At 38.2% G+C, this 25,712-nt stretch overlaps 1 protein-coding gene across 2 annotated transcripts in view; it reads right to left on the bottom strand.

Moving 5' to 3' along the window:
- The window catches only part of ABCA9 (ATP binding cassette subfamily A member 9), a 65,135-nt gene that overhangs the window by 12,161 nt on the left and 27,262 nt on the right, over positions 1 to 25,712 (bottom strand). The window contains exons 18-40 of one of the 2 annotated variants that reach the window (XR_005652026.1): positions 25,154 to 25,273; positions 23,865 to 24,063; positions 22,071 to 22,237; positions 21,321 to 21,454; positions 19,063 to 19,200; positions 18,636 to 18,743; positions 16,516 to 16,689; positions 16,225 to 16,338; positions 15,357 to 15,476; positions 12,783 to 12,851; positions 12,237 to 12,328; positions 10,870 to 10,990; positions 10,130 to 10,247; positions 9,391 to 9,482; positions 8,873 to 9,033; positions 8,326 to 8,401; positions 8,158 to 8,252; positions 7,295 to 7,414; positions 6,978 to 7,118; positions 6,120 to 6,199; positions 3,473 to 3,528; positions 3,147 to 3,340; positions 2,040 to 2,331 (exon numbers count right to left, since the gene is read on the bottom strand). Coding sequence is in view for 1 of the 2 variants with exons in the window: in XM_039859110.1 (XP_039715044.1) it covers positions 3,242 to 3,340; positions 3,473 to 3,528; positions 6,120 to 6,199; positions 6,978 to 7,118; positions 7,295 to 7,414; positions 8,158 to 8,252; positions 8,326 to 8,401; positions 8,873 to 9,033; positions 9,391 to 9,482; positions 10,130 to 10,247; positions 10,870 to 10,990; positions 12,237 to 12,328; positions 12,783 to 12,851; positions 15,357 to 15,476; positions 16,225 to 16,338; positions 16,516 to 16,689; positions 18,636 to 18,743; positions 19,063 to 19,200; positions 21,321 to 21,454; positions 22,071 to 22,237; positions 23,865 to 24,063; positions 25,154 to 25,273 (2,594 nt within the window). In the remaining variant the exon portion in view is untranslated. Of the gene's footprint in view, positions 1 to 2,039; positions 2,332 to 2,658; positions 3,341 to 3,472; positions 3,529 to 6,119; positions 6,200 to 6,977; positions 7,119 to 7,294; positions 7,415 to 8,157; positions 8,253 to 8,325; positions 8,402 to 8,872; positions 9,034 to 9,390; positions 9,483 to 10,129; positions 10,248 to 10,869; positions 10,991 to 12,236; positions 12,329 to 12,782; positions 12,852 to 15,356; positions 15,477 to 16,224; positions 16,339 to 16,515; positions 16,690 to 18,635; positions 18,744 to 19,062; positions 19,201 to 21,320; positions 21,455 to 22,070; positions 22,238 to 23,864; positions 24,064 to 25,153; positions 25,274 to 25,712 lie in introns of those variants that run through there. The other variant, XM_039859110.1, reaches the window with a different exon arrangement.

The following is a 25,712-nucleotide window of genomic DNA, read 5'->3' as shown; positions in this document are numbered from 1 at the left end:
CTAAATTTATATGGAACCGTAAAAGACTCTGAATAGCCACAGCAGTCTTAAGAAAGAGAAACGAAGTCGGAGGTATCATGCTACCTGATATCAAACTATATTACAAAGCTATAGTAATCAAAATAGCAGGGTACTGGCATAAAAACAGACATGTACATCAATGGAAAAGAACAGAGAGCCAGAAATAAACCCACATCCATATGGTCAATTGATCTAGAACAAAAAAGGCAAGAATATACAATAGAGTAAAGACAGTCTCTTCAATAAGTGGTGTTGGGAAAACTGGACAGATATATGCAAAAAAATGAAACTAGACCACCTTCTTATACCATATACAAGAAGAAACTCAAAGTAGATTAAAGATTTAAATGTATGACCCCAACCCATAAAACTCCTAGAAGACAACATAGGCAATAAACTCTCCAACATTGCTCTTAGTAATATTTTTTTTTCTGATATATCTCTTTGGGCAAGGGAAACACAAACATCAAACTAAAAAGGGTTTTCATAGCAAAGGAAACCATCGACAAAATGAAAAGACAACCTAATGAATGGGAGAAAATACTCACCAATGATACATCTGATAAGGGGTTAATACTCCAAATTTATAAAGAACTCACGCAACTTAACACCAAAAAAATTAACAATCCAATTAAAAAATGGGCAGAGGACCTGAATGGACATTTCTCCAAAGACATACAGATGGCCAATAGACATATAAAAAGATGTTCAACATCACTAATCATCAGAGAAATGCAAATTTAAACCACAATGACATATCACCTCACACCTGTCAGAATGGCTATCATCAGTAAATCAACAAACAACAAGTGTTGGTGATGCGGGGAAAAGGGAACCCTTGTGTACTGTTAATGGATTTGAAATTGATGCAGCCACTATAAAAAACAGTATGGAGTTTTCTGAAAAAATTAAAACCAGAACTACCTTATGATCTAGCAATTCCACTTCTGGTTACTTATCTGAAGAAATCCAAAACACTAAGTCAGAAAGATATATGCATCCTTATATTCATTGCAGCACTATTTACAATAGCCAAGCTATGGAAGCAACCTAAGTGCCATCAATAGACAAGTGGATAAAGAAAAAGTGGTACATATATACAATGGAATATTACTTAGCCATAAAAAAGAATAAAAAATTACCATTTGTGACAACATCGATGGACCTAGAGGGTATTATGCTAAGTGAAATAAGTCATCAGAGAAAGACAAATACCATATGATCTCACTTATATGTGGAATCTAAAGCATAAAATAAATGCATGAAAAAAATAGAAACAGACAAAAAGATACAAAAAACAAACCGATGGTTGCCAGATGGGTGGGGCATTGGAGGGCCATATGAAGAAGGTAAAGGGATTAATAAGTATAAATTGGCAGTTACAAAATAGTTACAAGGATATAAAGTATAGCATAGGACATACAGACAATAATATTGTAATAACTATATGTATGAAGTCAGGTGGGTACTAGAGTAATGCAGGGATCATTTCTTAAATATGTGTCTAACCACTACGCTGTGCACCTGAAACTAATATAAAATAATACTGAATGTCAACTGTAATTGAAAAATTAAAAAAGAAAAAGGGGAATAAGAGGTTCAAATTTTCACTTATAAATTGTCATGAGGATGTGATATACAGCATAGGGAAGATAGCAATAATATTGTAATAGCGCTATACGATGACAGATGGTTACTAGAGTTATCATGGTGCTTACTTTTTTAGGTATATAAATGTTGAATATCTATGGTGTACACCTGAAACTAATATAATATTGTATGTTAGCTATATTTTAATTTAAAAAAATTTTAAAGAAAAAAATAATTATATTGTGATGACTTCAAGTTGCTGTGTTTCTGACACCAAGTGCATATAAAATGTAACGACCCTGAGTTATAACAAAACATAAGATTTGGAACACTTTTCAAAATTATATGAGAGATATTTATATTAAAAAATTTACAACTTGGTCATTTGAACTTACTACAATAATTAGGCTATGTTTAAGGCTACTTACCATAATAACTGGCTATGTTTAGGCTGCAAAAACAGTGTTTAGCTTCAAATCCTTGAGTCAGTCTAGTTGACACCGTAACAATTAGAAGTTGATTATATAGTGTCTATTGTGTTCTTTAGTTTCACTTCCCAAAAGGTAACAGAAACTTGAAGAAACGTTCTTTATATCTTCATTGCAACCTCAATCCTGTGTTCAATACTGCTTGATGATAGCTTAAAGTAGTTGATAGCTTAAAGATAGCTTAAATCAGACAGACTTCTAGGTTTGAATTCTGGGTTCCTGTGACCTGTAACTTTGGAAAAGACATCTTTTCTAAACACCACTTTATTCATATGCCTATATTAGATTTTTATTGCTGCATACCAAATTACCATAAACTTAGTGCCTTATGCAACAATGAAAGTAGACAACCGAAACTCAACTAAATATGAGTGTACAAGTAGATTGTGTTGATTTTAAAGTGTTTACAGTGTCATCAGTTAGATAAATCATAACATGAGAAATTAAGATGACATTTTAGTGCTTTGCCTAAAGGTAGATCCTTACATCATAAGAAAACATAAAACCAGAAATATGTTTCAAAATTGTAAGCAAGATATATGTTTTTTCAACTTGATTATTCAAATTCTTACTGCAATTGTTTATTTTAAGAGGTTTCAAACTTTCTTTACGATCACAACAGTCAAAACATGGACTCTACAATCTAAAATCTGAAAAATGACAGAAAAGGAAAATCCTTAAATTAAGAAAAAGTAAAAAAAAAAGTGAATTACAAAAAGCAAATACTATGCCGCTGTGTAATCAATGAACTCTCTTCCCCTCCAAATCAGCATTGTCTTAATTTGTATTTCTATCACAAAGAAATTATCCAATATTTTGAAATTCAGAGAAAGAAAATTAAGCAAACTCTGTATCATCCTCAAAAACATAAACAATCCTATAATAAATGCATTTTTTACATTGTTTACTACTATATGAAACATGGGGTTTGGTTGCTGGTACATGAGCTCACAGTTTGGCTTCCTCATTGTTCTCCCTGACTTTATTCCTTAGTCTCACTATAAGTAATATTATTGAGAAAAATGATGATATGAGTTTCAAAAGTACCTTGTACATATCTGAGATAAGGTATATCCATGCTATAAAATATTATCTTAAAAAAGAGTCACAAGCTTAAAGAGGAACACAGGCTATTAGGGGCTTCAAGGCTCTTCCTGTGGGAGCAGCTTCCACTTCACTGAGTGGTGAAGTTCATCATCAAAATCTTCCAGCTCCTGCTCCTTGGAGAGCTCCAGGAAAACCTACAACGGAGAAAAAATTTAAGAGAGAGGGGCGTCACACCACTTCCTGTAGTTCCAAGTGAGTGCAAAGACTATGTATTTATTACACATTTATATTCCATGGGTGACATACAAATCTCTACACTGACCCACCTGCTCCAGGGTTGACTGTGAGAGGCTGTACTCCTCCAGGTCAAAGTTCTGTTTAACTGCACAAGGATGAACGTGTATTAGGAATTCATATGTTTTTTTATTCAGAGAGTTTCACCAGTCATGTATAAAAAGTACATGCAACTAGATCTTGAATATAAAAGATAAGATAATAAATATCCTTGGAGTAAATATGAGAATGCAAATTCACTATCTAGTCCCGTAACACGATAGAAATATTCTCCCATTCGAGTTTGGGCAGAGGTATCACAAGACCGGAAAAAAACAACGGTTCCAGAGCATTTGTGTAGGATAAGCTAAGGGGCGGCTCCATCTGCACTGGAACACTACCACGTGCCCCACTACGTCTGTCCCCACTCTTCCCTACCCTGCTCTCTGCTCCAGAGACTGATTTAAGAGGCTCCTTCTGTGGCTTTTACCAGTGGCAGCCCAGGTGGAGAGACAGAAGGGGAGGCCAAGGCCTTTATTCCTTCATACCCTCTGTAACACCAACTGTGTCCCTTGATTGAAAGTCACTGTTTCTCTCAAGGTGGCAAATTCTACATGACCGCACGCCCACGTTCCAGTCACTGTTTTCTCTCTTAGTTCCTTTGGACTTAAGAATGATAATGCTTCTGCTGGTTTAGCCTCGGGGAACTGCAATGTTCCTTGCACCTTTACAAACAGTTGCTTTATAAACAAACCTTCCTTGAATTATCCCATTTTTGAGTTTACAATCTGTTACCAATCCGGACTGTGACTGAGATCCCAAATATGCAGACACGTAAGAGGAGGAAATCATGAGTGGAGAGGTAAGACTGGAAAGCCAGGTTATCTGATGCTGTGGTGGGGCTGGCCTGCAATTTGGGGACATGGAGATGAGTCCTTGACTCACGTTTGGAAATATGTCAAGAAAAAACACTGTGGATGGCTGACAGTCCTTCACTTTCAACGTTTAGAGAAGAATCTACCTGTTTCTCATAGACTGCAAAGTGGAAGGTACCCATAGAGGATCTTCTGGAAGGGTAAAGGAATTTCAAGAAGGGGCCGAGAGGCAGGAAGGTGTTCGCTAGAGACCAAGAGGACAAGGCATCACCCCCCCAAGCAAGCTGTGGTCAGAGGCTACAGATAGGAAGGGAGAGGGAGTCTTCAAAAAACCCACAAACGCACCCCATGGGAGAAAAGTCCAGTGATTGTTCATCTCGACACAGAAGCCATGATGCCATAGCTCTAATGATCAAATCAAGCCTGGCTGCCATATTATCCCCCTCCCCGCCCCTTACACTCCAGCCTTGAGGGGCCTAAAACATCATCTTATGAGTAGAGGAGGGAACAGGGTAAGAAGAGAGATAAAACTGACTGTTCCACCTTCCTAGCTTTAAGTCTTCAAAACTGGGGCAAGGAGGGGGTACGAGAGGCTCCAGTTTTGCTGGCGTTTGCATTACCCAGAAGCCCTCTGGCGGTGTGGGAGAGTGAATCTACCCGGCAAGGAAGGCATAGTCACGGGGCATGCATTTTGCTTCCACGCGACTTGACCTAGCTCATGATTTCGATGAATGTATTGCAACTGAGGATGTCACTGTGCCTAACTTTACATGTGGAAAAATAAAAAGCTAGCTTATATTTCAATATTTTTCACTTTGTGTAATCTTCACATAATGGGTTAGGAAATGGATAAAAAGTTTTTTCCTCCTACATGAGAACTCCAGTTTCAGCAAATTAAAGATACTAGAAGGAATTTGAAGAGGGAGGGGACAGTTTTGAAAGCAGAAACACTGGAAGGCTCTTAAGAAGAGGCTTCATTGTATTGAAGGGAGGCAGCCTTCCTGGAGCATCTCCCTCTCTGCTTCTAATTAGTTATAAAACCCTTCTGTTGTGGGAATCCTTTCCCCTGGAATGGCATAAAACTGAACAGAAGGCCAAAACGGTTAGTGTGAAAAATGGACCTGCAGACCATAGAGTGAAGGTGACCGACAGAACCAGAAAGTGAAAAGAAAACCTATCTGGGGCAACCTTAAGCTCGTCTCAAGGGGAAGAACCTCTTTAAGAAGTAGGATACCTGGGGCTTCTAATGACAGATGACAGGCAAAAAGTACAGATCAAAAGGAGGGGGAAAGTGTTCAGCTTTTTATCAGATTTCGTGCACTGATGTGATAGGCAGCAGCTTAGTCCACGATAGATCCATGCAGTATGCAAAAACAAAAATCTTAGATCAGAATCGAAGAGCCTAGGAACTTCCTGATCCGCGTCTAGCGCTATCAGAGAGTACGCAGGCGCAAGACCAAATCTAGGCCCAGATGCCAATGGTCTCTTCCCTCCAGAGCCTCATTCAATCGGGGCCAGTTTTCTCAGCCTTGGCACTAATGACATTTTGTTCCAATCATTTTTTGTGGCGGGAGGGAGCTGACCTGTGCGTTGTAGGATGTTCAGCATCATCCCTGGCCTCGATCTATTAGATATCTATTGTACCCCCAATTCCACCCCTAGTCGTGGTAACCAAAAATATATCCGGATATTGCCAAATCACCCCTGGTTGAGAAACAATGGATTCATAATTAGTCTTAATAATTTACTTGTGGTATAATACCACAATTTTATGTTCACGTGCTTGCTGTAGTGGTTTTATGCAAGATCTGCATGTCGCTCTTACCTATCTCTAATTTGAAGAAAGCCTGCGATAAAGGTCGCACATCCTCCACGGGCAACTTATAGACCATCAGGGAAGAGTACCTGCGAAGCAAAGAGTGAGGCTGAGCTCCAGGTGTCAAAGGCACAGCCACTGAGGGGTACACGCCTAAAATGGAGTGACGATGTCGACCACAACTGTTTACGTGTACACATCGGCACAGAAGGCCGCAGTGTGAATGCTCTTCAATCAACGAGAGGTCAATTTACTACAGCAGAAACATTAGAAGGCTTAAGAGAAGGCTCCATCTTACTTTAGGGAGGAACGGGAGCTAAAGGAAGGAAACCTGCAGCGTCTGGGTCTCACGAAGAGAAGAAGAGGGATTTCTTATCCTTCTTTCTCATTAAGACAAGCATAGCCTTTAACTCAAAAGAACTAGGTTTACCTCCTGGCTCTACCACTAGTTATTCGGCATCATCTAACCAGCCTGAGCCTCAAGTGCTGTTACTGATAATAACAGAAATGTTGAGAGACATCATTCGCTGAGCTTTGACTGATGCCTGGTACTGAGCATAAACTTTATACAGGTGATCGCGTTTACTAAGGATTTTACCCTTCAGAGAGGACCACTGAGAGGGACTAGGTACGTGCCCATGTTGGTACGTATCTGGCACATCATAGAGCCCCAAATGCTAATTCCCTTACAAGAATCTGCTTCCAAATCAGCATCCCTTGGATTTGGGCCTTTCTCTAGTAATTAAAGCATTCACAATTGCCATAAAGTTAAAAAAAGAGAGAGAAGATAAAGCTTTTACTTTTCATCGGCCATAACAGAAACACAAAACAAAGACCGAGATGAAACAGAACTCCACCTCTGTTTACCTTTCCTGCCGAGCAGCCTGGGGGAAAAGCCTGAGAATTTCACTGTGGAGGGGCTCCACCTGGCTAAGGGTCTTCACTTTCATCTCCAGCAGGTAATCCTTGCCAAATTTGCTTTTCAGGTGTTGGATAGAACCGATACATCTGGAGGGAGAGGATGAGGTCAATCAAGAAAAGGGAGAGAGAATGCTACTTACTTCTGGTGATTTTTCAGGTGGGACCGGGTAGAGCTCCAGCAGCCAGCTCCCCCCAGTGATAACCATGTGCAGGGAAATGTGGTTCAAACAGGCCATACCTGGGGGCCAAGTGCGGGCACCCACCTCAGCCTCCCGGACACCATGATGGCCACGCGGTCACACACGGCCTCGGCCTCGGCCATGTAATGGGTGGTCAGGAGGGCGCCTCTCTCCGTGTTTCTAAAGGTGGCCCGGATCGCTTGCCTAAAGTCAGGTCAAGGGAGATGTTCGCTGGTGGGAATGCTCGGGGCAGCGTGAAAAAAAAGTTTTTTAAACTAGTTTCGATTGGCACATATGAAACTATTAGTATATTCAGATTAAACTATTAATATATTCAGATTACACAAAGATTTCGGAGGGACAATGGGCATGGAAGTTACCAAACTATTGATTAGGGTCTATAATTCACAGCATGGTTTGGGCTGAACGTAGAGAATGATAATGGGTAAAAGGTTGTTTAGAAAAATGCTGAATTTCAAGAATATTTCTGAGACGGCAATAGGAAGAAAGATAGAAAATGAGAACTTTTTAAAAAACGAGATAATAATGACATATACCCTAAAATACACAATGTCAGATTTCAGAATATTCCTAAAATAATTAAAGACTACATTTTGGATTTGGCGTTTTTTCTTCCTCAAGAATTATATATCAGGTGAGGCTGCAGAAAGCTTCAAAACTTAATACAGGTTGGTACGAGTGCATATAAAAACGGGTCATATGAATACCCAGACGAGCTACGGTGACAATGAAATTCTTAGAGTATTAGATCGTTAGAATGTTTTTCTCAACAAAAATTGGATGTGATAAACTATCAGATTTTCCCCTTTAGACATCGCTTTTCCTGATAATGCCCATGTCTCTCACTTTATAAGCCAAACAGTTTTGAAGGTTGGTGGTTACAAGATTAACAAATTCACTTCGGGTCGCTCATGTTACGTCCTCACCACATCCGCTGCTGCCCCTCGGGGTCCATCCCGGTGGACGGCTCGTCCAGCAGCACCACCGGCGGGTTGCCCAGGATGCTCAGCGCGAAGCACAGCTGCAACCAGAGGAACAGCGCGTCTGGCACCGACCCGCGGGGGGCGCGGAGGAAGCCCGGGCCCCGGCCCTACCTTTCTCTTCATTCCCTCCGACAAGGCCTTCACCGGCCGCTTCTGCTGGTCCTGCAGCTGGAGCGCACCCACCAACCTGCAGGAGACAGTCAGTCGGTCAGGCTTCTGGACAGCGGGGGGAGCCGGGGGGAGAACGGGGCCGCACGGGGCCAGGATGGGGAGCAGAGCTCAGAAATGTGGTTCTGAGAACAGACGCCAGGCCATCCTAAAACTGACTTGGTTCGATCCCCCCCAAAAGATAGTTTTTCCTTTTAAAAGAATATAAGCACATGTCATGATCTCCAAATAGCTGTTCTGTGCTAGCTTATACCTCAAGTTTAGTATTGAGAAATTTTACCAACGAATAGTGACTTTTTTCGTTCCATGTTTAGTATGAGAAAAAAAGAATGACACTTTGAAATCAGGGGAAACAGTTTCTAACGGCCGATCCACCCAACGTGTTCTGGGCAGCATTTAGAGTGTCCGGACCTCAGTTTCCCAGGAAGGTCGTCACTCCCAAGCGTCTCCGGCACCCTCAGGCAGCGAACAGGTGTGTCCCCCCGTGTACCGTGTGATGGCGACAGCGGCGTCCGCTTTCCTCAGGCCTTTCACGGCGGCGAACACCTCCAGATGTTCCCTCACCGTCAGGTTGGGCCACAGCGCGTTCTCCTGAGGACAGTACCCCAGGAACCCCAGGTCGTCCCCCTCGCTGCTCCCCTTCAAAGTCACCTACACGAGAAGTTCATTCTCACATTCTGTCCAAGATTGTGTGTGTACGTGTATGTAAGTATGAATATTAAAGACGTCCTTTTAGAGTTTCTCTTCTTCATTTGATAAAAGGCATAGTATAGATAACATGTAGCCCTTTTCAGCACCTCATAACTATTTTTGGAATTAGGGAAAAAAGTTTCTATAAATCCTCTTCATTCAATGCATAAATTACATTGATTAAGGGTCATCTATGTATTTTTAAGATTGTCATCAATATTCATTGTAAAACATTTGATCAAGGCAGCATTAATGATATTTCTTTCTTTCTTTCTTTCTTTTTAATTAAATAACCGTATTTCTGTCTGTGTTACTGACCTGCCCTGAGGTTGGTTTTGTGTCTCCTGTTACCATCTGAATTGTTGTACTTTTACCAGCTCCATTGTGTCCCAACAGACCAAAAACTTCACCTGAAAGACAAAGCTATGCTCAGAATGACAGCTGCAAACGATTACAAGAACAGTAAAAACAAATGCCATTTGAGGGCTCAGCTTGTGTCGAACTGTATGTCGAACGCACTATGTACATTGTTTCACTTATTCCTCACACACACACAACCTGAGTGTTATTACTGCCTTCATTCAACAGGTGAGGAAACCAAGGCATGAAGAGGTCGTGCAGCCAGTAAGGGGCTGAGCTGGAATTGAAACGTTTTGATTCCAAAGCCCATTGCATTTAACTGACGCTTTCACAAAAGGTGCTGTTTGTTAGAAATGAAGCATGAGCCACGATGCCCCGACAAATTCCCTTCCGGGTAGCAATCCCTGTTGTGAAATTAGGTTTATTACTTAAAAAGCTGTAGCACCCTTTAACTTAAAGACAGCTTCCTTTCTGGTGGCTCCTGTTTGTTTGAACAGAACAGATAGAACTGTCTTCCTAGGCAAGGAAAAAAAACCTTGTTCTAACTGAGGCTTTAAAGTAGGATGAGTCAGCGACAGCCAGCTGATGAGTTGGCTGCTTTTTGTGTTTATCAATGGGGTGGCGGGGCAGATTTGGATAGTATTATTCCCTTCAAAAGACCTCATCTTCAGGTCTGAACAGAACTACTGTTTCCAACCTTTTTTAACACAGAAAGAGACGTTTCTTGTGGCCACTTTTTTCTTTTTCTTGGCAAAGCAGTTTTTCTTTTTTCCTGAATATTCCTTCCGTAGACAACTGGCCACGATGACTGGTTGCTGGAAAGAGAAATAAATAGCAACAGGGCTTGAATCCCACCTTGAAATGAGTGAGTGCTCCATACTCCCTCCGACCAAATCTTCCCCTTTACAAAATCATGAATCAATTCAGTTTTTCTCCTAGAAACTACCATTTTAAGGTGAACTCTCTCCGTCTATATTTCTGCAGCAAAAGAACATTTGCACTAATCCTATGATTTGTGCTTGCCTTTCCATAGGAAATAGGAATTTAGACATTCATTAAACCAATAGGTCTAACAAATACACACACACACACACACACACACACACACACACCCCTCAGATGAACTCTCTCCTCCAAATTGCTTTCTTCGGTTTATAAAACTCACACAGCATTTCTCAGGTTTTGTCATGGTTAGCTTTACGTACCAAAACTATGACTCTGAAAAATAAATTAACGAGTGTATGTAGGTGTGTGTGTGCGTGTTCTCTTATCTTTGTTGGAAATGGCATATTTGCTGAAGCTGAGTAATGAGCTGTATGTATAAGAGCGAAAGAAACTCAAAGTGTATTTTTTTTTTTCAAAAATTAAGATTAGAAAGTCGCCCGCTTTCTCTGACAGACCATAGTGCTTGACGGAAAACGTTTTCCGAAGTGCTACCTCGCCAGAGGCTGCCGCGGTCACAGCACTCGCGGTTCTCGTCCTCTCCATCTGGACGTCTTCATCTTCCGCTTCCGGTTCTTCCGGGTTTGGGAGGACTTTACTGCTTCTCGGTGAAATTCTAAAATCCAACCAGGTTTCCAGGTGAAAAACTGGTCGCAGAAATAATGACCTTTATACCGCTATCGATTACTTGAATGGACTGAGTAACCGTGAGGATAATATAACCTCCATTTTTCTGTGCTACACTCTCTGCCTGGCAGACAGCCATTTCCGTCAGTGATTCAAAGGACACCACTTACACATCAACCTTGCTTTTTGCCTAAGTTTCATTCTTATTGGTTGCGACTTCTTTTCGAATTAAGAAAATGGTACACAGGCTCTGGCAAAAAAAAAAAAAAAAAACTTAAGGGCAGGCTTTCATGAGAAAGGAATCTAGGAACTGTAATTTTGGCACAGTTGTTTTGGAATTCTGAAGGCTTTGTGAGAAGAATGGACCAAAACATTTGGAATCCGAGGTGTGTCCCAGAAAAGCCAAGGTGATATTATCACCAGTTCCTGAACACTGTCACTCCTGGGAACATGGGTCAGAATCACTCTCTCGTGACTGCTACCAATCTAATTCTTTCCTTCATCATCCCCCTGCCCCACTGACTACTCCTGATTCCTCATGCCATCCTAAACTGCTGATTTCCTAAAACATGGCTGTCATCTCATTGCTCCCTTGTTCCGTCACTTCCTTGCTTCCAGGGTCACTCGGTGACCTGTTAACATGTGCTTAGCTATAGGCCCAGACTTGAGCTTGATTTGTGTTTTCTGAGTTAGGCAAGGTTTTCAAAATACACCTGTCTGTTTCCTATTGTGTAATTTGCAAGATCCTCCCTATGGTTCCCTATTCCAAGACCCTCCAATATCTAGTTTCATGTTAATTTTCCCTTAGCCTCCAATATTAGCCTTCAAGTTCCTTCCAGCTGCCTTCTTGAACCTATAGGAAGGTAGCATTTATTCCAACTTTTGTCATTTTCCTCAGACTACTGTTCCTTTCTAAATGGGCTATGCTTATCGAATTGCTTCTCTATACTTATCCATTATTTTTAAGATACTACTTCTTTGTAGATAACTTTCTTCTCCTATGTCAGTGACATGGCCTGCCTTAATTTTTCAGTGTCTTATGTGTGCTAATGTGGTTTCTCTCACTAGATTGCAATATTATTAAAGTACCAAGAATTATAATTTTGTATACTATACAGCCCCTTAAAAAACAATCATGTACAGTACTATTTGCTCAATTAATGTAAGTATATTAAAATGTCTTTAAACAATGAATATCGAAATAAAATGTCAAATTCTATTTGAGTTCTCTCAACCTGAACACAGGATCCTTTCTCATTGATTTCTTCCTGAAGTTTGTTTCCAGACATCGTAGCACAAAAACGAAAACGAAAAATTGAAGGTAAGGCTAGGGAGAGAAAAAGACAATCAACATTAGCATGACCATGAAAACAGTTTTCATGTTGCAACTGTTTTAAGGAGTTCGATCACATATAAAGATAGATTTGATATCATTTTTACAAGATCGAAAGACAAAGACAATGTATTCAATCCTCTATGAAACTCTCAGAGTGAACGTCACTGCTTTTCGGAGAAACCATGACAGAAATAATAGCAGTATGTTGATTCTAGCATTATTCACATCATTGACGGTGTGGGCTTCACACTCAGTGTCAGATGATCATTGTAAAGATAGTGGTCCAGAGTTTAAAGCCTCTGTTGGCATGTGTGTATGTGTGTGTGTGTTTTCAGATGCCTACAGTGCCGAATTTTTAAGCGCCAAAATTAAAATTTTAATTTAATGCAAAGCATACAAATGTGTCCCCTTAAGCATGAACATTTAAATGGAAATGTCTTCTTACTATTAGCAGTGCCAGATATAAAATATAATGCTCTGAAGATCCTACATAATCCATGGAGTCAGGAGAAATCTGTAAAATGAGGAAAAAGTGTGTTTAGATGAATCTTCATCTGCTCGTGCATCTCATCTCACGTAAGATAAATTAACGCCCATTAAATGACCTCGCCAGCCTTCTACATAATTCTCACTTGTGATTCAGGTAAAGGTCCATTTCTGACTGTGCAGTGTATCTTCCTTGCTTCCGGTGTCACGTGGAACTCTGTTAAGCTGTTGCTTAGCTATAGGTCCAGATGCTTTTACGTTTAACACTGAGTGAGCAGGATTCAACTTCCGAGGAGAATCCTCGGTGGTGCTGGCAGACCCTTTGAAGCCGTGGGCAAGACTTGTCTTAAGACAACCCTCTCCCCTAACTTCACATTCCTTTCTCTCTGCATCTGCGCTCCATCCCTCTCTTCTTCCCCGAGAGCCCAATAACCATTACGTTGCTCTCACTCTTGAGAAAAACCGTGAAAATCCCTCATGCTGAAGACAAAGCCCTTCACCTGGAGTTTTGCACGCATACACCTGAGTGCACGGTTTCCATAAGATTTACAGTACAGTCTAAAATATCCCCAACTCTTTAGTGAATAAAGAGTACAGAGCCAATTTTGTTTCTTAAGCTATATTTCCCAAGACTTTTTTTTCTGAGCAACTTTAAACTGATGTAGAATCTCAAACATCACAGCCATTTAAACCTAAATTTTTTTTTTTTTTTTTTTTTTTTTGCGTTCTGCGGGATGATTTGCCAGTATCCTGATATCATTTCAAGTGACCTTGTTCTCCTAAGTGCTTTGGTCATTTCCAAAAACTGTACCAGATCCAAAAGCAACTTCCGGGGGGCCCCGATCTTTGCCCTATCTGCCACCACATTTTATTTTTTTCAGTTTTCTTACTCTGATAGTCTTGCCCCATAATTTGGAGTTGGTGAACCTCCAACCCACCGATCCCATCACTCTTCACAGTCCATAAACCCCCTCAGTTCCTTCACTTCTTCCTTCCCCGGCTTGGAATCCATGGTTCATTGTTATAAATCCTCTTTATACAGAACTGCTGCTCCCTCATCCTTTTCTTTGTCAGACTCATCTTGAAACACTAACTGTGGTTGAACCCAACCTTCCACTTGCCCTGGACTGCATCCGAGAAGCTGACTGTGATAACGGAAACACTCGACTTAGCTGACTTCATGGGGAAAACAGGAGAGGGGGTCCTTTAGCCTTGCCTGGCAATTCTGCTGACTTTCTCTCTTAAATCCCAGTTCTCTTCACCTCACTCTTACTTCATGACTTCACCGCTATCCCTAAAAAAGTAGAATCGGTCAAAGACGAATCATTGCATCTTTTTCTCATCAAGCCACTCAACTATCTGCTTCTGTATTCACATAATCTGGTCACGGTCTTGACAAATAGATGAAACGTTCCTATTTTATGAAAGTTAAACCTCTGCTTGTGTACAGTGTGCTATTTTTTCTCAGCTCTTCCAAGACGTGGCATCATACATATTTCATCTCTCTTTTCATCAGAAATGTCTCCCATATCATCATAGTATCTCCTGTCTTAAACAAAAATCTGTTCTCCCCATGTACCTATTCTACTATTCCATCTCTCTGGTACCCTTTTTAGCAAAACTCCTAGACATACATGTTCATACCCTCTGCACTACCTCTTCAGCACATTCTCTACTGTGTTCACTCTTATTAGGTCTTTGTGTTCACCCTTTCAGTGAAATTTGTCTTATTGATATCACCAAGGATTTATATGCAGTCAAATCCAATGGTATCTTCTCAGCTGTCAACTTTCTAGACTTCTCATTTTGACGGTTGAATCACTCCCTTTTGGAAACATTATTACCACCTGGCAAACATACTTATATATTGATATTTTAAGTGTCTGAAGAGAGTTTCTGAGAAGAGATTCTGGTACACGACAGTCCCCTGTTTTTTCTTCTGCCTCACAGGTTCCTTTTCAAACTGATTTGCTGACTCTTCCTCTTCCCAATCTTTAAATTTTGGAGTTCAAGGCCGTTTTTTCTTTCTAACTATGTTTACTATGTAGGTTATATTATTTAATTCCGTGGCTTTAAATATGACTTATATGCTGATGAATCTCAAGTATTTAGCTTCAGTCCCAAACTTGATATAACCCTACATACTGAATTTTAGATTCATATGCCTAACTGGCTACTTGATATTTCCCATTGCATGTCTATGAGGAGGCTTAAACCTAACATGTCCAAAATTAACAGAAAAAGGGCATCTCATCAGCCTCTCAGTAGGGTCATTTATTCCCAGGAGTGAGGGTTATCGTGAGAACTCTAAAATTCTACTACTATGGAGCTGACTTTAACCTTTACAAACCAAGGCAAGACTTCCTACCAAACGAGAACATGATTTTTGCCTATGGTAAGTGAATTAGCTTTAAGAAAACAGAGATCTCAAACTCCGTACAGCTAAGGAGTCTACCTACACTTTTACAATATTCAAGGCTGTCTTCAGTGGCAACACATTTCATGGCCCCAGGACAGGAATGAAATTACTTACCTCAGAAAAAATGAATAGAGAGCCAATCAGTGTGAACGGTGGTATTAATATGGTGCAGGGAAATAGCCCTACAAATTCATATTCATTTATATCAGTAGCAACTATCGAGAAGATGGTGATCTGAAATGAAAACACAGTATAGCTTCACTAAAATGTAACAAGCTGAATTTTAATGTTTTTCAAGATAGTGGGAATGCATCTCGTAAATGTTCTTATTTTAATTTCCATGTCACTCCTTCAAGCCAGTGCTGCCATCATATTTTTCTTTTTCTCTGCAATTGGAGTATGCCACAATTCTGTATTGGACGGAGTATGAAAATTTTCAGACACAACAGGGTCTCTCAAATTCAGTGTACATACAAATCGGTGAGAGTTCTTGCTAAATTCACATTCCGACAATGGCAGTGAAGCTGGGACATGTCAAACAGACTGGAGGAATCTTGAGTCTAAAGGACATGTCCAGCTTTCGGGTATGAGGAATTATCTGCGTAGATTACACTGTAGTTACGTGATATATTAAGAGACAAAGAAGAATAGGATTGAGGAAAGGATTATATTTTAGATATGTGATCATCAAGATGTTTTTTAAATATTCAAGTAAAATTATAAGTGGCCCATTGAAGGTAGATGTCTCTCATTCATGGCATAGTTAGACCTGGAGATATGTCTGAGCTCATAGTTTATAAATGGTGTACAGCTATATAAACAGTACATTTTATCTACGTCTATGATTATCATAGAGTAATTAGAATTTTCTAGAGAGTAATATTAATCTACCATCTGCTTGATATAAAGATTAAAATATATGTTCTTAAAATTATTTAAAGTGGTTCAAAAGTGAAATAATATACACTATATTCATACTTACAATTAAGAAAAAAAACGACCAAATACCACTATTTTTTCTCCCATTGCGAAAAATGAATGAAATCACGTATGTCAAGAAAATAAGAGATGAGACATATCCAATACTACACAGGATCTGAAAATAGAATATTAAGGTTGGGTAAGGTAAATGTATCTAGGAAAGTAAATAAACTTCAACTTTCCAAATTATGCTATAATAAAAGTAATTTGAAGTTCTTTGGTTTAAGATGAATAATATTACAGCATTCATTAAAATAATCTAATAAAACCATCTCATAATTTTTACACTTACCTGAATTAACAGGTTTTGAATTATAAACATAATTTCATCCGGGTTAAAAATGTAATCCATTATTTGCATGAGAAGGAGAATCAAGAAGTACAGCGGACTATCTACCAGAGCCTGCCCGAACCAGTAAGCCGAAGGATAGAGGCCTGAAATCCACAGCTGGGAGTGAGTTTTTTTCTGATTAAAAAAACAAACAAAACAACAACATCAACAACAACAACAACAACAACAACAAAATAGAAGAGTCATCGAAAGGTCGTGATAGCTGAAGCTGAGAAATTACAAATATGTAGTCACAAAAACGTTCACATTTCTCTATGTCCCTTTTATATATGATACTGATTTGTTAAATGGGTTTCACTTGCCACACTCCTGCTTCAGGGGGATTAATAATGCTGTAAACCATATGACAACTTCATCATCTGAAGGGAAAACACACCAACATAATAACTAGCTTGCATTCCACCACAGCGACTGGGCATTGCCTCAGTGAGAAGATACCCATTCCTTTCTTTCTAAAGCTACTCTTCCCTTTGATACCATGAAGACCTGCAAGATGTACAAAGATTCCGAAGGTGCAGGTTTACGATTTCCTGTAGGATTGATAAATTCTATGCTGAAGGTAAATAGTGCATTTATAATTGGCATTTAATTTGGAGTCTAAGAAATAATCATCTAACTTGTTAGTTTCATTAAGAATTCTTTAGGTCAGCATAAGAAGACTTCCGTTAAAATGTTAGACTTCCTGTCTAGAAGTAAACCATACTTTTCATTATTACATATGGAAACTCATAAGTGGACTTAAATTTTGTGGCCCACTACTGGCTGTATTGTTGCAGTGATCATCTTAACGCAAGCTCTTAAAACATAACTTGGACTTTTCTAACAGTAAAGCACAAAAACAATTACAATTTTAAATCTAAAATTGAGTGTACATAAAGAGATGAATTAAGGAAAAAGTTGGAATGCAGATAAATATTCTGGAGAGGAGAGTTCATTTGGAAGGAAGCAGGAGAGGGAAAGAAAGTGAAGACACATTAGAGAGCTGACATTTCATATTCATTCATTTGCTCAATGTATATTTACTGTGCATGTACCATGTGCCTGGCTTTGTGTTGATCATGGAGCTCTTAGGGAGTTTAGTGTGCAGAGGGAAAGGAGACAAAGGTGATATGCAAATAATTAAATTAACGATCAAAATTATTAAAATTAAAAATGAAGGAAGTAAAAGTAAAAGTGTTAAGAAGGTTAAGGGTCACGTGAGAGCCTTTAGAAAAGAGATGAATTGTAGTTAGGGGGTCAGGTCAGTATGGGGGTTCGTTTGCAAAAGGGTGAGTGAGGGTCTAAGCAATGAGTTATCCAGGCAACAATTCGGGAGCACTGCAGGCAGAGAGATCAGCAGGAGAGAAGTGAGGAGAGCTGATGTTCCGGGGAAACTGGAAAGAAGCCATTATGGCTGGACACGGTTATCAAGATGCTAGTGGCATTGGATCAAAGTGGAGAGAAACACCTGGGTCCAGATCATGCATGGCTTTTCAGGCTCTGGTGAGTATTTCATTCTTGCTCCTTAGTTTATGGGGAAACACTGAAGGGATTTAGGCAGGTAATTAAGATGGTCAGATTTGTGTTTTTAAGATATTGCTGTGTCACATTGTGTAGGAAACAGATAAGAAGACAAATGAGAACCCATAGTGAGCAGTTAGGAAGGCTGTTGTGCTCATCCAGAAAAGAGATGACAGTGGCTCTGCCTGGAGGAAGTGCTGTGGTGAGTTATTTAGGGCTTTTAACTGAGTAACTTTGCTACCATGCAGGAAGTGGAAACCATCATTGAGAGATGGGATGTCAGTGGGTGTCCAGAAATAAAACTGTACATGACATACCAGATAAAATTGCCATTTCCTGTTAGATGATATCATCTAAGCTGTCCTTCCTGAAATCTCACATTCGTTTGAGAAAAATGGCATGCTCTTTCTATTTGCCAAACTTTTATTAAAATGCTTGATCGTTCATTGTTTCAGGCACATAAATTAGGTGTACCGCTTACATATGAATTTATGGTCATAAGATGGGGAAGGGCTCTCTGCGTATTAAGAACACGTCAAGAGTTTGCTAACTTTTCTTACTTTATAGTCACCGATGCTGCTCATCGCAATGTAAGGAGTAAAACAAGCTGCCACAGGTATCCAGAAGAAGGCATTACTCATGTACCCATACTCATCAGAGGTGTGCTCCTGAAATCACGTAGAAGAGCATGAGTTGATTGGGTATACCGTTCATTTGTACTTTCTTAACTAAATCACTCAAATAAATCAGCCTGACCCCCGGAAGTACTTCCCCAGTTTCTATTTGCAACATCTTATCCACATTCATTTTCAATCATGAGTCGCAATGACTTGGACACCTTGAACATGCATCCTGATTTTCTTTTAAAGAAGCAAACACTACCAGGTTGTACGAATTGGCTAAGGACCACAGTTAATAACTTGTGAGGTAAGTATTTTCTTGAAAAATTCTTATGGCTCAGGATAAGTGAGATAATATTATACTTACTTCAAAATATGTGCTTCTGTCAGTCTGAATGTGTTCTGAAGAATTCAAAATTCCAAGTAGCCCATTGCTAATGATATCCATGAGGACAGGAAAGCAATTCAGCCTTTTGGTATTACATGCTATTGAAAACCTGTGATCCTAAAATAAAACCAATATGCATTCTAAATCCTCGGAAAGCCAATACAAAATTTAATGAAAAAATACAGTAGAAAATCATTCATATTATCTACAATACAATAAAGCTAAAGCACTGAATGCGATTAATATTACCATCACCATCACTAATATTTGATTGTCTTAATATACTGCAAGAAATCTAGTATTTTGGTCTTTACTGACCATAGCATCAGCTATGTTGCTATTTATGCCTAAACTCTGGCAAAACAAAATAGCTCACATGATCTTTAGCAGCAACACTAGAAAACTCCATAATGCAACCTCACTTCAACATGCAGTAGGTTTTGTCTCAAAATGTGATACATTCATTTTATAATTGAAGAATGTATGGATACTCAGAAGGCAGGAGGCAAGCATCTGTTGCAACAAAAACATGAGTTTTCAAAATACTGAGCTCTCAATAGCAATGTTGCATGGAAAAATGTCTTTTAAAATGACATTTTATATTATAATAACTATGTATAGTACCAGGTGGGTACTAGACTAATCGGGGGGGGGGTCACTTTGTAAATTATATAAATGTCTAACCACTATGCTGTACACCTGAAACTAATATAAAATAATATTGAATGTCAACTCTAATTGAAAAATAAAAATTAAAAATAGAAAATAAATAAAATGACATTTTAAAATCATTTCACAATATATGGAAGTAATTATGCTGTACATCTTAAACTTATAAGGTGCTGGGAATTATATCTTCATAAAACTCAGAAAAACAGTAAAAATGATTATATACATGTAAAATATATATTAAGCACATATTATGAACATAATTATTTCTCCTCCAAATAAAAACAATATGAGTAAATTATTATCTATATTAGCTAAAATGTGGGCAAGCTTTGAGCATACATTTTTACAATCACAAATAAAATAAGTGAATTTTGTCTAACCTATTTACTTAAGGCAATGTTTATTGATATTAAGGGTGCCGTTTTTATGAATTATTTTTCTGCGTATACTAGAAACTAACCTAATTAAGACATATCAAGGACTAGCTCGATCAAAGGCAATTTCTGATTTTATTTTTCACCTAGAAATTATTTCTGAAAATGAACACTGACAAGCTGCAAATGGTCAAGCTTTGTGACACTGAACTACTGATTTGTACATTTAACATTGTCTTCTCATCTTTTTCCATTCATTTACTACAAGGATCTCTATCCAAGCTCCTACAGGGTCTAAGCAGATAATATAAATGAATGAAGCAGTATGGAGATACAGCAAACTGAAAAGTCTGGGTATAAACAGGGCAACTGTTCTCCTATCCTAACTGCAGACTGCCAGAATTGGCATATAAAGGAATTTTTCAAGAGAAGCCAGAAATTTAAATTTTGAAGTGAAATATACCAATCTTCGACATTGCCAAAGAAGGTAGTCCTTCTCAAACTTTAATGAGCCTGCTGCTCCTCTGCAGAGTCTCTTGTCAAAGTGTGGATCCTGACTCAGTGGGTCTGGAGTGAGGCCTGAGTTTCTGCATTTCTAACAAGCTCCTAGCTGATCCAATGTTACCAATTCATGAAACACACTTTGCAGGAAATTAAGGCTTTTTAAAAAGCATCAGATAACTGAGCATCGATATTTATCTAAAGATTTGACCTTCTGTGTAAAGTTTAGCAGGTAGAACTTGAGCTTTTGTCCCCATGAAAACCACACAAAAATCTACTGTAAAAAATTAAGAGTTAATATTTATATTTAGTAGCCAGAGCTGAAGTTCACAATAGATATTAATCAAATTTATATTTGGAGGATTCATCAAAATGTCATTTGAGCTGATATCTTTTTGAGAATAAGATTTAAATTAATGATTGGAATAGAATACAATTGCTAATAAGATTTAAATTCGTTATTGATTATAGCTGCATATACAATGTAATAAGGAACAAAATCAAACAGTATTTTGTTATATGCAGTTATATGGAGGCTGTGGGCAAATAATTACAATCCAGCTTCTCTAAAAAAGAACTATTCCATCTGTTTGTGTCAAATTGGCCTTTTACGTTAGTTGATATGTATTATTCAAATTTCGTGTTTATACTCCACCTTTGGTGAGCTGTAGCAATTGGAGCCCAACATACCTTGTCATCACCTGACACCGTGATGGCACCATTGTATGATGACTCGTTTGGGCCATATCTAGTTCCAAAAGCATCCACTTCCAAAGCTATGTTCTGTTGCCTCAGTGAATGTATAAAGTTTTCAATGCTTGACCCTACCATGAAAGTAAAGATCAAAAGAAGCAAAAATGCAGTAAAAAAAGGTCAAGTAATATTTTAAAAAATAATGTCACTCAAAGCATACCATAATAAAGGACTGTCTAAGGACTTTCTTAAAAAGGCAGAATTGATGCTGTGATCCTAAAATCCATTCTGATACCAAGAATATGACAAGTTTATTTTACCGAGAGGCTAGGCAATTACTCTTAACTTCCGTTAGTGTAAAAATACTGTTTAAAATGAACATTATAATCTTTGTAGATATGAATCTTCTATTTTCTTAGAAATCTGGAACACATATTTTTTCCGGAGCCCAAGAATGCATAGTACGTAAAAAAATGTTATGGAAGACCTCAGAGGTCAGTCCGTGATTTGCCTTCCTAAAGCACCTTTTATTATTTTGTTCAATAAGCTTTAAGTTTTAAATACACTTGCAAAATGTGTTTCTAAAACAAACTCCCTGTATTTTTCATTTATAAATTAATTTCCTGTTTGGATTCATATATGCTTTCTAAAACATACGGAATTTATTTTTCCTTCATGGTTTGTGCTGCCTGGGGAATCTTGCAACAAGATCTACGTTTCAAAGTTGGATTGGGGCCCCATGTTCACCTGTTTTATTGATGACCAGTAAGTGGGTCAGAGGAGCTTGAGGTGGTTGTCCCGGTGAGCGGAAGTACATATTAGGAGACAAGCCCCAAGAATAACTCTTTTTATATAGCTCGTAGAATAGATGTTCCAAAAGCTGAGGGAAAAAGCTAATGCCCAGAAGCAATAATCTGCATATAGAAAAATATAAGAGAAAAAAAAATCATGTATAGCAACCTTTGCAGGTCTTTACATATGAGCAGATAATGGACGTTATAATAGAAATAAATTATAAACACTAACCAAATATATGAACCATGCTTTTTCTCCTTTTTCCTTCTTTCTAAAATGAGATGGTTCCTAGGGATCTATCCTTGGTCTTTCTGTCTTTCTGAATAACCCTTCTTCCTCATTACATTTCATTCGAGCTTATGAAATCTGCTGTTCATGTCTTAGATCTCTCTCTCCAGTGCCCACTCCTTTGCTTGGTCTCAGTCTTGCGCTTCTTCCTTTATTGGGACCACTGCAAGCCGGCACATGACCAACACCCAGACTTACCACACTATGAAACTTTTCCTTCTCCTGTTCCCAGTTTCCATAACTTACAACATTTTCTCATTTCCTTGGGCTCTGAAACTCAATCATTTTATACTCATTTTTTCTCCCGTATGTCTCTTTTCCAAATGATTAAAAATTTCTATCTATCATAATATCATTCTCACTTGCCTCTGTATCTTCTTCTCTCTTCCACTTTTCAAGTTTGGACCTTAATTATCTCCTTCCTGACCTCTTTCAAAAATGTCATAAATGCCTGTTTTCCTTGTCTCCAATGTCTACTATTCACAAACCATTTACACCGTTGCCCTATTAAGTTTCTTGTCATTCTGTTCTAATTATATCAATCACCTGTTCAAAACAAACAAACAAAAAAACCTTAATAGTTCCTTATTACTCATAAAGTCCAAACTCTCTAGCTCTATGTAATATATTATCAAAATTATTTTTAGTTTTTTGGTACTCTCTATATTGCAATTAACTCAAATTAATGACAGTCCTTCAGATTCTCCATGTCCAACTATGCTCAGAACTTCTCCCTGTCTGAATTTCCATCCCTCTTTCTTTTCTTAGCTAAATGTTCTGTTTTCCTACACCAAATTCAAATTCTTCCTCATGTAAATTTCTTTTTTTGATGTCTCTGTTTGCACATAACCTCTCTCGTACTGAATGCTATAGTAGACAATGTCGTCTAATGTGGTACTATGCCTTATTAGTGTACTTCTAATCACTCTCGACAGCTGAATTGCATGTCTGATTTATTTTGACGAGCATTACAGACATTTACAAGAGTGTTCTGCGGAGGTGCTCACCCCTCAGTTTTGAATGAATGAGTCTCTGGAGAGGAGGGTGGGCTTATGCAGGCAGGTATTACTCAGGAAGAGCCTGAAGCTATAGAGGACTATATGGTGTGAACCACCTGGTAGGTTCCAGAGGGTGACCTTAGGCCTTGGCCAAGATACGGCCCAGCATGGAGGCAAGTCTTTGGGGTGGGACCTAAGTGCTAAATTTCATGCTCCTAAAAAACTACCATAACCCTTTGGCAAGAGCAGATTCTGTACAAAATTAAAAGAAAAATTCCATACTTTATTTGGTTCAATTATATCCTCGCCTACACAATTAAAATTTGGCTTCCGTGTTAAATAAAAGAACCATATACAGTTGCTGGACTTTATTTATCTGAGGGTTTTTTTTTTCTTCTTCTTTTCTTGAATTTATTTTGAGTGGAGTGACCAAACATATCTGAAACACCCAGGTACTCACATGGTCATCAGAGTTTTTTTTTCGTTCTTTAACTTTAGGAAGCGAACTTTCGCTATCGCACAGGCCTGCTGCCTCCAAAGAACCATGCCTCTGACAGCTTTCTTTGTTTCGTGACAGGAAGACAAAAGTTGTTCCAGCTCAACAAGGCTTCCTGGGTCTTTTGTCCTATCGCTTTGTAACTGTCCCCAGATTCCGCTATCTATAAAACATAAGATCGGTAATTTATGAAGTGCCGTTTTAGATGTGCATTATTTGGATTTTTCTATAATCATCTTTTTACCAAATGGTGTCAGGGTACATGGTCTTGGACAAAGATACAAATAATGAAATTCATGGCTTTACTTGAGCAAATAAGAAATAAGAATAAAGCAAAAAAAATTATATACTGCAAGAAGAAAAACATGATACAATAAAAGAAAATCTTGTATTTTCTGAAAAAAAAAAAATGTTCTGTGTCTGCAGCTTCAAAGGACTTAATTCATTCCAGGGAAATCAATGAAAAGAAAGCCATATTGAACCTAGAAAAATCTATTCATTGTAATAGTTAAACTAACTTAGTACTTCTGACCAGGTGGAAGAGTTAATACATATAGCTACCTCCACTTTCCTCTCTAGGAATATGAAATTGGTAGAGACAATATTTTTTAATATAGCCATGGCTGAAAACAAGATAAAAGTTACTTCTTTTGGAAAAGGAGCTCAGAAAAACTGATCAACTCTAGACTTTCAGAGAGCTAGATGTATATTAAAAGTTAAGTGTAACCACTATGGAAAAGGTATCAAGTGTATAACTTCAGAAGTGGATGACAAGGATAAAAAAAACACACACTTGATCAATCAGGAAAAAAAGAAAATGAAAAAGTATAGCAAAGAGTAAACATAGTAGGATGATAGTAAACCAGAAACAAGGAAATAGAGTAATTAGAAAAGGCAGAACACTTTCCAAGGAATAATAATTAGACTAACAGAAAATCTTTCAACACCAAGGATGGAATCCTGAAGGCGTTGGAATAATATCCCCAAAATACTACCAGAAAAGTAACTGTCAATCTATAATTTTAACTTTCTTTTCTCTATAGCTCTTATATTCAAGGAATATCATATTACATATTTGTTGTCTGCTCCTTGAGGACCTAGCCTTATATACTGCTGTACTCCACAAGCTTAGTAAAATAAGAAACTCAAGATGGGAGACCAGCATGGAGAGAAATAAATAAAATAAATGCATTTATTTTATAAATAAAATAAAATAAATATCACACGGAAAGATAAAATTCAATTTTTTTTACCTGACTCATCCATAGCTGATTTTCCTTCTAATTTCAAGAACACCTCATTCAAAGTTGTCATGGAAACACCATAATTCTCAATGCCCTGGTTAGAACATCTATCAAGATCCTTGTAAAGGTCTAAAAGTAGATGCAAAAATCCATCAAAAAATATGATCTATAATGAGATTGACAATAACTATATTTTTCAGAACTAGAAAACATTTGTGACAAACCAAATACATATGTCAGAAACAAAGTTATGATACAGACATTCCCCTGTTTATAAAACAATCTATACAGTGGGTTAGTTTCCATGTCTTGTTGAGTATAAAATTTTAAACATTTATTTATTTTTCATTCTTAGAAAACGACGCATGTGAGGACTTTTGAAATTACTGTTTTATTTAACGTGTTTTTAAATTTTTAATTAGATTATAAAGGGTGTTATGCATAGACTGAATGTTTCTGTCAACCTAGAATTTATATTTTGAAATCTACCCTTCATGCCATGGTATTAGGAGGCGGGGTCCCTAAGAGGTCATTCAGATTAGATGAGGTCATGAGGGTGGAGCCTTGG

Source organism: Pteropus medius, unplaced genomic scaffold (assembly GCF_902729225.1).
Source record: "Pteropus medius unplaced genomic scaffold, Ma_sr-lr_union100, whole genome shotgun sequence".
In the NCBI taxonomy this organism is placed as follows: Eukaryota; Metazoa; Chordata; class Mammalia; order Chiroptera; family Pteropodidae; genus Pteropus; species Pteropus medius.
The sequence above is the reverse complement of the archived record's forward strand: the minus strand, read 5'-3'. Positions and strand labels throughout refer to the sequence as shown.